Below are 12,668 nucleotides of genomic sequence, written 5' to 3' on the forward strand. Positions count from 1 at the left end.
AGAGACTGCGTTCAAGGTAAACGCACGCATTTCAAGGTAAAACGCCGCGTTCAGGTAAACGCCGCGTTCAAGGTAAACGCCGCGTTCAAGGTAAACGCCCGCATTCAAAGGTAAACGGCCGCGTTCAAGAGTAAACGCCGCGTTCAAGGTAACGCCGCGTTCAAGGTAAACGCCGCGTTCAAGGTAAACGCTGTTATGTCGGCGCCGCAATCGGAAAATGACCTTTACATTTCTATCATGGAATCTGTAATGCTTCAGCTTGAATAGGTGGGTCGGAAAGTAGCCTATTGGGGCAGCAGGTAGCCTAGTGGTTTAGAGCGTTGGACTAGTAACCGAAAGGTTGCAAGAACGAATCCCCAAGCTGACAAGGTAAAAATCTGTCATTCTGCCCCTGAACAAGGCAGTTAACCCACTGTTTCTAGGCCGTCATTGAAAATAAGAATGTGTTCTTTATTTAACTAGGCAAGTCAGTTTTAAGGTAAAATACATAAAAAATATATAGAGCCCTTCGTCTGTGTCCGGGAAACCTGACCCAATACTTTCACAGCAAGATATTGCAGTTGCTTTGATATTATGGAGTGATATTAGCAGAAACAGAAATGGAATTCAAATTCAATAATTTAGAATATGTAGAATCCTTTAGAATATGTATTGAGAAGCTCGCCTTGCTCTACGGTATTGAGAAGCTCGCCTTGCTCTACGTACTGAGAAGCTCGCCTTGCTCTACGTACTGAGAAGCTCGCCTTGCTCTACGTACTGAGAAGCTCGCCTTGCTCTACGTACTGAGAAGCTCGCCTTGCTCTACGTACTGAGAAGCATCGCCCTTGTCTACGTTGAGAGCTCGCCTTGCTCTACGTATTGAGAAGCTCGCTTGCTCTACGTATTGAGAAGCTCGCTATCTCTACGTATTGAGAAGCTCGCCTATCTCTACGTATTGAGAAGCTCGCCTTGCTCTACGTATTGAGAAGCTCGCCTTGCTCTACGTATGATGAAGCCTCGCTTGCTCTACGTATTGAGAAGCTCCCTTGCTCTACGATGAGAATCGCCTTGCTCTACGTATTGAGAAGCTCGCTTGCTCTACGTATTGAGAAGCTCGCCTTGCTCTACGTATTGAGAAGCTCACCTTGCTCTACGTATTGAGAAGCCCACCTTGCTCTACGTATTGAGAAGCGTATTGAACTTGTATTGAGAAGCTCACCTTGCTCGCGTATTGAGAAAGCTTCACCTTGCTCTATACGTATTGAGAAGCTCTACGTATTGAGAAGCTCACCTTGCTCTCACAGTTCTGGAACATCTCCATGGCCTCCTCCACCTGAGCCTCTTCGTAGCCCAGCGCACACAGACGGTCACTGGCAACCAGGTAACTCAGGATCTGTGGGGAAAAACAGGACCATAGAGGTGAATATGACAAAAGGGGTGAACAAGTACAATATAAAAACATGGTCTCCATAAATCTATTTAGATCTCTGGGTTAAGTGTCTTTCTGAAGGGCAATAGGTAGGTGGCACCGCCAATATTTTTTCCTGTCAGCCCTGGAATTCAACCATCTGATTACTCTCTGACCTCATGGGGTTGTCATGTCACAGGATGGGTAAGTCAAACCTACCTGTTGTGGGCTGCGGCGGCCAGTCTTCTGCAGAGCCAGGATGGCAGTGTGTAGAGGGTAGCCCTGCTCAGTGATGGCCTCCAGTAGCTCTCTCTCTTCCTGACTTAGGGCCGTCAGCAACTCTGCAGATGTGTCACAGCCAATGCCGTGTGAGCTACGTGGACGCAGAGCCTAAAAGGAAGAATAGTGACAGGCTAGAGTAAGATTAAGTAACCTGGGTTGGGTTTTAGTTTACTTCCTGAATTGACCCCAAAAACACTCACACTTGTCTTTCCATAATAGCACTGACTTTGATGTTAACTACTATATTGACGGAAAAAAGTACTTACTATAACTTGTGATATGTTACACGTATGTTGATAACCAACTAAGTTGATCTGGATAAGAACRTCTGCTAAAATGTAAAATGTAGCCCAAAGTGTAATTGAAATGGAATTGATCCCCTAATACAACCGWATAAGGTGTCTGTCCAGTCTATCACAGAGCAGAGGAGTGTCATGTTTTGACATAACAACAACACTAGCCACACAGACCAGACCTGGGAACAAGGCTATACTTACAGTCTGCCTGTTGTTCTTGATTTCAGGGCCAGCTGAAGAGGGTCGTTGTGGCTGCTGTGGAGTCGCAGAGTTTTTCCTTCCCGTTGACCACAAAGAGTGCTGCCTCTTTCTGCCATAGTGCCTCTGGCCACCATGGCACTGGGGACTGCTGGCCCGACCATGGCACTGGGGACTGCTGGCCTGACCATGGCACTGGGGACTGCTGGCCTGACCATGGCACTGGGAACTGCTGGCCTGACCATGGCACTGGGAACTGCTGGCCTGACCATGGCACTGAGGGCTACCGGCCCGCACAAAAGACTCTTCCAGGCCAGAGGACGATGACGCCTGCTGCTGGCTTCTGAAATCCTTCCTGCAGGGCCTCTGATCGCCATGGCACTGGGCACTGCTGGCCTGACCATGGCAAAGTGGGCTGATGGTACGCCCCTGCTCCTGCTTGAGCCCAGTGAATGACCCTTGCCTCCTGCAGTCCAGGGCGGAGGAAGAGTTGGACCTCCTGTTGCGACCCTGGTAACCTCGGCCTCCAGTGGAAGGCTGGTTAGAGTGGTGATGAACCGAGTTGGAGCMTGAAGATCCAAGATGGTGGTCTTTGACTCTGGATAGTGGGTGTTTTGGTGCAGAGCTTTGCGACCGTGGCCGTTCACCACCAGTGGAAGGCAGGTTAGAGTGGTGATGAGCCGAGGAAGAGCCTGAAGATCCAAGATGGTGGTCTTTGACTCTGGATAATGGGTGTTTTGGTGCAGAGCTTTGCAGCCGAGGCCGTTCACCACCGTGATAGGCTCCACGGTGTGTCTTTGTGTCTGAGGCGTTGTCTTCAGTGGAGGAGCCCTCGTCGTCTTCTGAGTAGCCAGCTTCGTCTTCCGAGTCCGAGACCATTAACTTGATTTTGCGGTGGCTATGCTGGCAGCGGCGAAGGGGGTGGGGTTGASGGTGGTGGTTAAGGTGACGTGTGTCCACAGAGCTTAGGCTGTGGCTCCTTGGTCGGAGAGCAGAGCCCCGCAGATTACTGTTCCACCTTAAATCAAATCAAACTTTATTTAAAGTGCATTTAAAACTACAACAYACTTTACAGTAAAACGATACAATTAAGACAGCACAAACAAATCTGGGACCCAGGCTAAATTCATGTGATTAACATACATTTCATTATTTTAGACAATAGAAGAGTTAAAAGARGAACATAAAAACACCTGCTGGCCGAGCGACTCTCCTGGGGACTGGAGAACATGAGCCAATACGGAGGACAAGATGGGGACGAGGCATCCCTGGGTCGGTAGCATCCTCCATGGAGCGCAGACATCACCCAGTTCTCTAAGGTGAACTCATACTGAAGAAGAACACTTTTTTTGTCCATTGTCAGTTTAAGTGTCTTGCTCAAAAGGTACAACGGCAGGAGATTTTAAAATAGGCTACCTAGAATCCCACCAAATATTATTTTTTGGGACTCGGCAATCGAACGCTACGCTTCAGTTGCTGGCCCAACTATAATATTTTTWWTTTATTTATTTAACTAGGCAACTCAAGTAAGAACAAATTGTTATTTACAATGACGGCCTACCCCAGCAAAACCCTAACCCGGACGACACTGGGCCAATTGTGAGCCGCCTTATGGGACTCCCAATTACGKCCGGTTGTGATACAGCCTGGAATCGAACCAGGGTCTGTAATGACRCCTCTAGCACTGAGATGCAGTGCCTTAGACCGCTGCGCCACTCKGGAGCCCCGAGCCCCAATATCTAGGGTACCTGCCAGCATTATCACAAAACAATATCACATAGCCTGCCATAGCCATGTAACTAACCTCAGTGTCTTGTAGGATCTGGASGCGGTCTGGTATGGTGAACTCTGGGGCCGTAACCAGCTCTCTCTCTCCTCCCAGGGGCCCCAGCTCCTGTAATGGCCCCAGTGGTAGTGGCCCCAGAGGGCTCTTAAAGGGAACCTCCTCTAGACTGGTCATCCTGTCTGTATACCCAGAACAAGAAAACCCACACACACACACAGCATAGGGCAAAGCTAGAGTAGTACTCTATTCCTTGGTGAAATTAATTGAAATAGCTAATTCTGTCAGGTGAATGTTATGATGACAGTGACGGCAGCTGTGTCATATCTACAAACATGAACGGATCACAATCGATATTAATAGATGGCAGTTATCTTAATTTATTGATCACACACACGCACATTCTTTGCATTTTTCACAGGCAGTACTCACTCACCTCCCCTTTTGAGAAGTGTCCTCTCGCCAGTCCACCGTGTGTGTGAAGTGTTGACAGGACAGGTGTACGCTGAATGACTTATATCTGGATRAATAGCCTAAGTATCAACACACAAGCTAATTCTCTTAATCACTCATAAGCCCCTGCCCTGTCTGACATCATCAGATGTGCTGTTGTTGACACCACGTACTAATGACTACCCGTGGATGGAGTGGAACCCATGAAGGCAAGGGAAATGGGGGATACCTAGTCAGTTGTACGCCTGAAAGTATTCAAATTTCCTTCTCAGCAGAACACCATTTTCACACTATAGGCCGGTTTCCTGTAAACTCCATTTAACATGCTGTTTAGTCTAGAACTAAATGGCAAGTCTGGGGAAACCAACCCCAYCGACTTATGCAACCTCCAGTTCTTGGCAATGTCTTCCTGGAAAGTAACAGGGAGTCCGAGGGAAGGAGAGGATTAGAGAAATGCTGATGTGTTGAGAAACAGGAACGTGTTGTACAAAACACTTTCAACACAGAGATTACACATGAGCTGCTTATGAGCTACATGACCAGTTCTGCTCTCTAACGTGGAGGTAAACGATGTAGTCATGGTGCCCCTCAGTGGTGCCATAGCGATGGTATCATTGGTACTACATGGCCAGTTCTGCTCTCTAACGTGGAGGTACGATGGTAGTCATGGGCCCCCATGGGTGCCATAGCGATGGTAGTCATGGTACTACATGGCAGTTCTGCTCTCTAACGTGGAGGTAGAGCGATGGTAGTCAGTTGCCCCTCAGTGGTGCCATAGCGATGGTAGTCATGGTACTACATGGTCAGTTCTGCTCTCTAAAGTGGAGAGAGACGGATGTAGTCATGGTACTACTGGCCAGTTCTGCTCTCTAACGTGAGGTAAACGATGGTATCATGGTGCCCTCAGTGGTGCATAGCGATGGTAGTCATGGTGCATAGCGATGTAGTCATGTACTACATGGCCAGTTCTGCTCTCTAACGTGGAGGTAGAGCGATGGTATTCATGGTGCCCTCAGTGGCCATAGCGATTGGTAGTCATGTACTACATGGCCAGTTCTGCTCTCTAACGTGGAGGTAAGCGATGGTATCATGGGCCTCTCAGTGGTGCCATAGCGATGGTAGTCATGGTACTACATGGCCAGTTCTGCTCTCTAACGTGGAGGTAGAGCGATGGTTGTCATGGTGCCATAGCGATGGTAGTCATGGTGCCCCTCAGTGGTGTCACATAGCATTACAAATGGAGTTTGAACAAAACAACAAAGAAGCTTTGACACAATCTACATTGAGAGTGTTAAAAACATGTAAGACAACAAATCATTCTGTACAGAGATACACATTTTATTTATAATATTTAAACAATCACATCAATAAATTGAGATTTTACATGTTATTATGATTGACCGTTGAGAAGAGAAGCATAAAAAGGAACACAAACAGTTGTATTATGATGATGATTGTATTATAACAGCCTTACACGACATAGAACAGCCATGGTTCAGTGTGGATAGAAATAGTTAAAAGGCTTAATTGAGGAAGAAGTGCCTAGTGATGGGATTGAGGGACCATTTTAGTAAGACAACGTACTGGAGAATTACTACAGGTGAGGTGGGGCGGTTGTGAAGCTTGACCCAGCCAGAGCAAAGTAAAACATACAGAAAGAATATCAGAGTAAGAATGTTGAATCTATGATCAGTTTATCCTTTATAGAACRTAATGAATACAATTACATGGACCGGGTAGCACCTGATCCTAGGTCAGCAACTCTGAAACCTTATTGAAAATCAAGCCCCTTTGCCTTGCTTGATATCGATCTAACAGTTTGTAACCCTGTGAGGTTAGAGAGAGCTGACAGATTCATTCCCTAGAGAGCGGGTTTCTAGAAGGGGGGGGGGGTACAACACTACAGAAATAAACATTTTCAACGTTTAAAACAACAACAAAAAGCCACTACTACGATCAAACGGTCAGCGTCTGAAAAAGCAGCCTATTCCTTAATTAGTGCAGTATTTTTAACCAGAGGTCCTGGTCGAATAGGGTGCCATCTTGGACGCACCTCCGCTCTGTTGAGTGTGCCGGAGTAGGGTGTAGTACGCTATGTTTTCCCTAACGACAGGTGTGTTGCTGTGATACAAATGGATTCTAAACTCAGCACTGAAGCCCAGTTATGTTCATTACGAATTCCGTTAAAATAGTAGATMGGAGGAAATATGGAGTTAAATTACTGCCAGAAAAGGTTTTGGCACCAATTTAACTCCATAGAAAAACATCACAATAACGATGTGCTCATTATGGAATATCATACATCTAGGAGACCAGGGTTCAAATACTACTTGAAATCATCTCAAATACTTTAGCTGGGCTCAATTGAACTAACAGCATATTACCAAAAGTACAAATCCCGCCCACCTGGCGGAGTGTTTTCTCTAAGCAGGCCAGAGAAAACACTCCAAAGTATGTATATATGTATGTATGTATGCATGTATGTATATATATGTATGTATATATGTATGCATGCATGCATGTATGTATGTATGTATATATATATATGTATGTATTTATGTATGCATGCATGTATGTATGTATGCATGTATATATATATATGAACAATTTCAAATAGTATTTAAACCCCGGTCTGCTGGTGACAGTCAGGGCATTAGTTGTATATTGATGTTATAACCATATCTACATACTACCTCAATCAGCCTGACTAACCAGTGTCTGTATGTAGCCTTGATACTTTTATAGCCTTSCTACTGTATATAGCTGTAAGGTCTACACCTGTTGTATTCAGCGCACGTGACAAATAAACTTTGATTTGATAGTAAAAYGGAACATTCCTAGCCCTGGTTAAGTCTTCAAGTGTACAATATGATCCCAGTCATGTTATATTTGTTTCCATTGTCATTTCAAATCTGTCATCACCACAACACAAGAGGAGAGAAAACACAAAAATCACCTATTTAAATCAGTTTTTAAAGAATAAAAATTACACTACCTACCCMAACTATTTTTTAAATATATACACTATAGCAGGTACATCTTAATTTTCTAACTTAAAGAATTAGCCTACTGTCCAATTCACAGGACCAAAAAAAAGGTACTCCAATCCGTGTTGTTCATTATGAAAACACTTCCTCAGAGAAAGGGTTTTATGGTGTGGTTTTAGKAGTGGTCTACAGAGCCTGACGGAGGTCTGTTTAGATGACTCAAGGGGCTGGAATTCCAGGAACCTACAGTTGGCTTCCAAATATTCTAGAAGGTGTTCTAATGATTGTAGACAGAGTTGTTGAAATGAGTGACTGGATGGGGGGAGGGAGGGGGCGGGGGGGGTCCGATCAGTTGTTAGCTGCTGCGTCCACCTGTCTGGGCCAGTTCTCCTCTTCAAGACCAGAGTCATAGTCCTCCTCTGCTGCCTCCTTCGCTGGAGCTCTGGAAATATATTTACATCACATTTTAGTCATTTAGGAGACGCTCTTAGTTTTAGTTATGCAGAGACAGAGAGACAGAGAGAACGAGGTAGGGTTAGTTATGCAGAGAGAGACAGCGAGAACGAGGTAGGGTTAGTTATGCAGAGAGAGAGAGACAGAGAGAACGAGGTAGGGTTAGGGTTAGTTATGCAGAGAGAGAGAGAACGAGGTAGGGTTAGTTATGCAGAGAGAGAGAGAGACAGAGAGAACGAGGTAGGGTTAGTTATGCAGAGAAAGAGAGAGGGTCAGTATTAGTGGTAGGGTTAGTTATGCAGAGAGAGAGAGGGTCAGTATTAGTGGCAGGGTTAGTTATTTGGTCCTGTGTAGCTCAGTTGGTAGAGCATGGTGCTTGCAACACCAGGGTTGTGGGTTTGATTCCCACGAGGGAACCAGTATGAAAATGTATGAACTCACTACTGTGAGTCGCTCTGGATAAGTGTTAGTTAGTGGTAGAGGAGCCGAGGTAGGATTTGATGAGATGCGTTTTCACTTGGGCACATTACACGGGAACATGACACGGGAACACGACACGGGAACACGACACGGGAACACGACACGGGAACACGACGTCAGGGTTCTGTTCTTAATATACCTCTGACATGATGACACCAACAGGCAGGACCTGCCTGACTGATGGGGTTGATGTTTACCTCTTCTTTCACCAGGCGAGTCAGTGAACAAGTCATTGTTATTTCCAATGACGGCCTGTCCCCCCCCCCCTTGTTCTTTAGTGTAAAGTGTGTTTCTCTTCTTTTTCAGCCTAACACAAAAAAAAACACTTGCCATTGTATAACAATGAACCAAACAGGTGCTGACTAACCTGACGTATTGTGGTTCTGATTTGCCCAGGACGACGTCCTTGGTTAACTCCACAGCCACGATGTCTGAACATGGCACCTCGAACATGGGCTCCAGAAGAAGCTTCTCCTGTGTTAAAAAAAAAAGAGAGACATTTCACACAGCAAACTGAAACAGGACATTGAAATGAAATAATTAATTTAACCTTCATTACAACGTCACAGAAATATCACTTATATTTATCATCATCAATTGAAGCCATTGTGTGTATATTGTGACTGCTGATAAAAGACTCAAMTACCCAACTTATAGGAATTGAGCACATTGTTATTGTGCATCATTTTCTGTACKGACTGACCATGATGGACCTCAGGCCACGGGCTCCAGTCTTTCTCTCCAGAGCCAGCCTGGCGATGGCTGTCAGAGCATCTGTGGTTACGTTCAGTTCACACTGAAACACAATGACAGAGAGAGGAACACACTGGAGGTTAAAACAGGAACCGAGACACAGGAAGAGTGAATGTGATATGCACATCCAAAGACCCCCCCCAAAAAATATATGTTTTATTGTCACATACACTGGATAGGTGCAATGAAATGTGTTGTTTTACAGCGTCAGCCATAGTTGTACGGCGCCCCTGGAGCAAATTAGGTTTAAGTGCCTTGCTCAAGGGTGAATCGGCTAATTTTTCACCTTGTCAGCTTGGGTATTCGAACCAGAGACCTTTCAGTTACTGGTCCAATGCTCTAATCACTAGGATACCTGCCACACTAGACTAAACATGACAAAAACACATCCTTGATATTGACAATATTATCTGTGTGTTTGCTAAGTAGCCAGCAGTTCTTGTATGTGAGCTGTAGGTAGCCAGTAGATTCTCAGCAGGGCAGATGTGGTTCCAGCCCCGAGAAAGAAGGCCTTTCCTTCCTCACCGTGTCCATGCTGAACAGGGCCTGCTGCTGCTTCTACTACCACCTTTTGTTACTACTACAGTGGTTCTTCCTGTAAAAGTTGCGCCRTACTACAGCACACCTTGCGGGCTGCCGCAGAATTCTATGGCACGTTATTTAATTGTCAGCCATTGTTGCCGTTAGTGCTAGTTTGACCACCAGAGGGCATCTTTGAGAAGCATTTTACTTTTTGTAATATTGGCTGGACTAGAGAATTTAAAACCTTTTTTAGTAAGAACATAGTATATGGGATTGATTTAAAAATTTAGCTTAATTAATTTGATTAATATTATGGTGTTTCTATTCCAAGAAAAACAAAACCCTCAGGGTTTCCGAAATATGGCGCTGTACAACGTGACCGTTTCCACACTCCAATTGTAGGCTAACCAATACCCAAACGGAGATTCAGTGAAAATAACAATCTCATTGATTTAACACATATGATTAGTACATAATAAATTCAGTGACAATAAGATAATAATTTATCTGATTACGCTCATAAAACCACTGTCTCTAATTAAATTATTATTTTTGTTTATTTCTCTGTGCGTTGATTGGTGGGGAAAAACAGGTCTACGTAGCCTACTGTGGTCCACTACTTTTTTAAATGTCAACATTCGTTCAGAACAATTAGCTTGATAGCAAGAGAACATGTCCCTCTCAAAAAGTATCAAGAAAAAAGGCSGATAATGAAAATCGAAGTTTCAGAGAAGAATGTATTGAGAGACATGCGTTCATCTCTCCATCTTTTCCCAATGCCAAGCCAGTGTGTCTTATTTGCAATAAAAATATTGCTGTTTGCAAACAATTAAAATCTCAGACTAATTATGAATCTAAGCATAGAACTTCAGTGGCCGCCCCATATAGAGGCTTCGACGCAGAAACATTGACTCGKTAACTGCAAGCTGCACACACCGCTTTTTTGGCTGACATATTTTGTCATTTAAACAGGTTAAATCTGCAGTTACAAGGAAGAGGGAAAACAGTCGTGGACATGGTGGAAAGGCCTTTACTAGGAAGCTKGAGTTGTTGGATTTGGACTTGTCCTCTGGAAGCCTACTGCACTTCAGCACACTGAAGAAACGACAGGCAGAGGGACCTGCATTGTCACAGAGGTGATGGAACATTCCATCAAGCAGCTGAGGGACAACTTCTCCACCAGATTTGAAGACTACAGCATGCCCAAGGATATCATTATGTTTGTACGTGATCCTTTCACAGTCCGCCCAGGTGGGGAATTCTCCTCCCTTGCTAAGAAAACGATACCCTCGGTGGATGATTCTTTAAAAATATATTTTTAAAATATAACCTTTATTTTAAAAAATGCTTCCAGCTGTCCATCACTACTGTAAATAAAAACAGAATATCTAAAGGGGCTTTTATATAATTATAATGCAGGGTTAATAATACATTATCCTCCTTCCAAAAGAACACGGACACAGACACAAATACTGACGCTCCAAATACTCAACTAGTCTAAAGAAGGCTAGTTTTAATGCTTCTTTAAAATCAGTACAACAGTTTTTAGCTGTGCTAACATAATTGCAAAAAAAAAGAAGGGGTTTCTAATAATCAATTAGCCTTTTAAAAATGATAAACTTGGATTAACTAACACAACGTGCCATTGGAACACAGGAGTGATGGTTGCTGATAATTGGCTTCTGTACGCCTATGTAGATCTTCCATTTAAAAAAAAAWAAAATTATCAGCTGTTTCCAGCTACAATAGTCATTTACAGCATTAACAATGTCTACACTGTATTTCTGATTAATTTGCTGTTATTTTACTGAACAAAGAAATGTGCTTTTCTTTCTAAAACAAGGACAATTGTGTAACCATGGTTATGAAGAAGCTGTCATGAGAACTAAAATAACCGTCATGAATAAATACTGTTAAACGTTAAAAAAACATACACAATGTATGTGGACACCCTTTCCAAATGATGGTTGGGTATTTCAGGTGTATAAAATCGAGCACACACAGCATGCAATTCTCATAAACATTGGCAAGTAAAAATTGCCTATCTTGTTTGTAAGTTGAGTGCGTAGTGTTTCTTTCAACGTGGACTGTACAACAATCGTTTGTCAATTGTCTGCCCTGGTAGAGCTGCCCTGCTAGAGCTGCCTGGCTAGAGCTGCCCTGCTAGAGCTGCCTGGTCAGCTGTAAGCGTGTCATTGTGAAGTGAACTCTAGGAGAACTCAACGGCTAGCCGCGAAGTGATATGCCACAAGTCACAGAAAGGGAGGCCGAGTGCTGAGCGCGTAGCGCGCCAAATCATCTGTCCTCGGTTGCAACACTCAGTACCGAGTTCAAACTGCCTCGTGGAAGCAACGTCAGCACAATAATGTCGTCGGGGCTTCCGCACAGAAACCTAAGATCACCATGCGCAATGGCCAAGTGTCGCTAATGTGGCTGTCAAAGCTCACCGCTATTGGAGTCTGGAGGCAGTGGAAACGTCGTTCTCTGGAGTGATGATCGTACACATCTGGTCAGTTCGCTTCACCATCTGGCAGTCGAGGCACGAATTGGGTTTGGCGGATGCCAAGAGACCGCTACCTGCCGAATGCATATTACAAATGTAAAGTTTGGTGGAGGTCTGGGGCTGTTTGTCGATAGTTTGGGCTTGTGTAACAGCTTTGCTTCTCCCTCTTCCTGCGCTCCCTACTGGCTCGAACCAGGGACCCTCTGCACAATTCAACAACAGTCACCCTCGAAGCATCGTTACTATCGCTCACAAAAGCCCGGGCATCTTGCAGACAAGGGTGAACAAGTACACTACGTTCAAAAAGTTTGGGGTCACTTAGAACTGTCCTTGTTTGTATGAAGAAAAGACATTTCTTTGTTCAGTAAATAACAGCAATATTAATAGAAATACAGTGTAGACATTGTTAATGCTGTAAAATTGACTATTGTAGCTGGAACAGCTTGATAATTTTTTATTTTTTTAAATGGAAGATCTTACTAGGGCGTACAGAAGCCAATTATCAGCAACCATACTCCTGTTTCCAATGGCACGTGGTGTTAGTTAATCAAGTTTATATTTTTAAAAGCTT

At 44.2% G+C, this 12,668-nt stretch overlaps 2 protein-coding genes across 2 annotated transcripts in view; both read right to left on the reverse strand.

The window, feature by feature from the left end:
• Nucleotides 1-4,431, reverse strand: part of ubap1lb (ubiquitin associated protein 1-like b) — a 22,456-nt gene extending 18,025 nt beyond the window's left edge. Inside the window, exons 1-6 of the mRNA XM_070438165.1 lie at nt 4,383-4,431; nt 3,968-4,128; nt 3,357-3,493; nt 2,167-3,181; nt 1,607-1,777; nt 1,271-1,372 (exon numbers count right to left, since the gene is read on the reverse strand). Coding sequence (XP_070294266.1) covers nt 1,271-1,372; nt 1,607-1,777; nt 2,167-3,181; nt 3,357-3,493; nt 3,968-4,123 — 1,581 coding nt within the window. The 5' untranslated portion in view covers nt 4,124-4,128; nt 4,383-4,431. The remainder of the gene's footprint in view (nt 1-1,270; nt 1,373-1,606; nt 1,778-2,166; nt 3,182-3,356; nt 3,494-3,967; nt 4,129-4,382) is intronic.
• A 1,285-nt stretch (nt 4,432-5,716) lies between these two features.
• LOC112068479 (ATP-dependent Clp protease ATP-binding subunit clpX-like, mitochondrial) overlaps nt 5,717-12,668 on the reverse strand; it is a 31,738-nt gene continuing 24,786 nt past the window's right edge. The window contains 3 exon segments of the mRNA XM_024135650.2: nt 5,717-7,828; nt 8,687-8,793; nt 9,023-9,115. Of these exon segments, the coding sequence (XP_023991418.1) occupies nt 7,735-7,828; nt 8,687-8,793; nt 9,023-9,115 (294 nt within the window). The 3' untranslated portion in view covers nt 5,717-7,734.

This window comes from Salvelinus sp. IW2-2015, unplaced genomic scaffold, assembly GCF_002910315.2.
Source record: "Salvelinus sp. IW2-2015 unplaced genomic scaffold, ASM291031v2 Un_scaffold537, whole genome shotgun sequence".
Classification (NCBI taxonomy): domain Eukaryota; kingdom Metazoa; phylum Chordata; class Actinopteri; order Salmoniformes; family Salmonidae; genus Salvelinus; species Salvelinus sp. IW2-2015.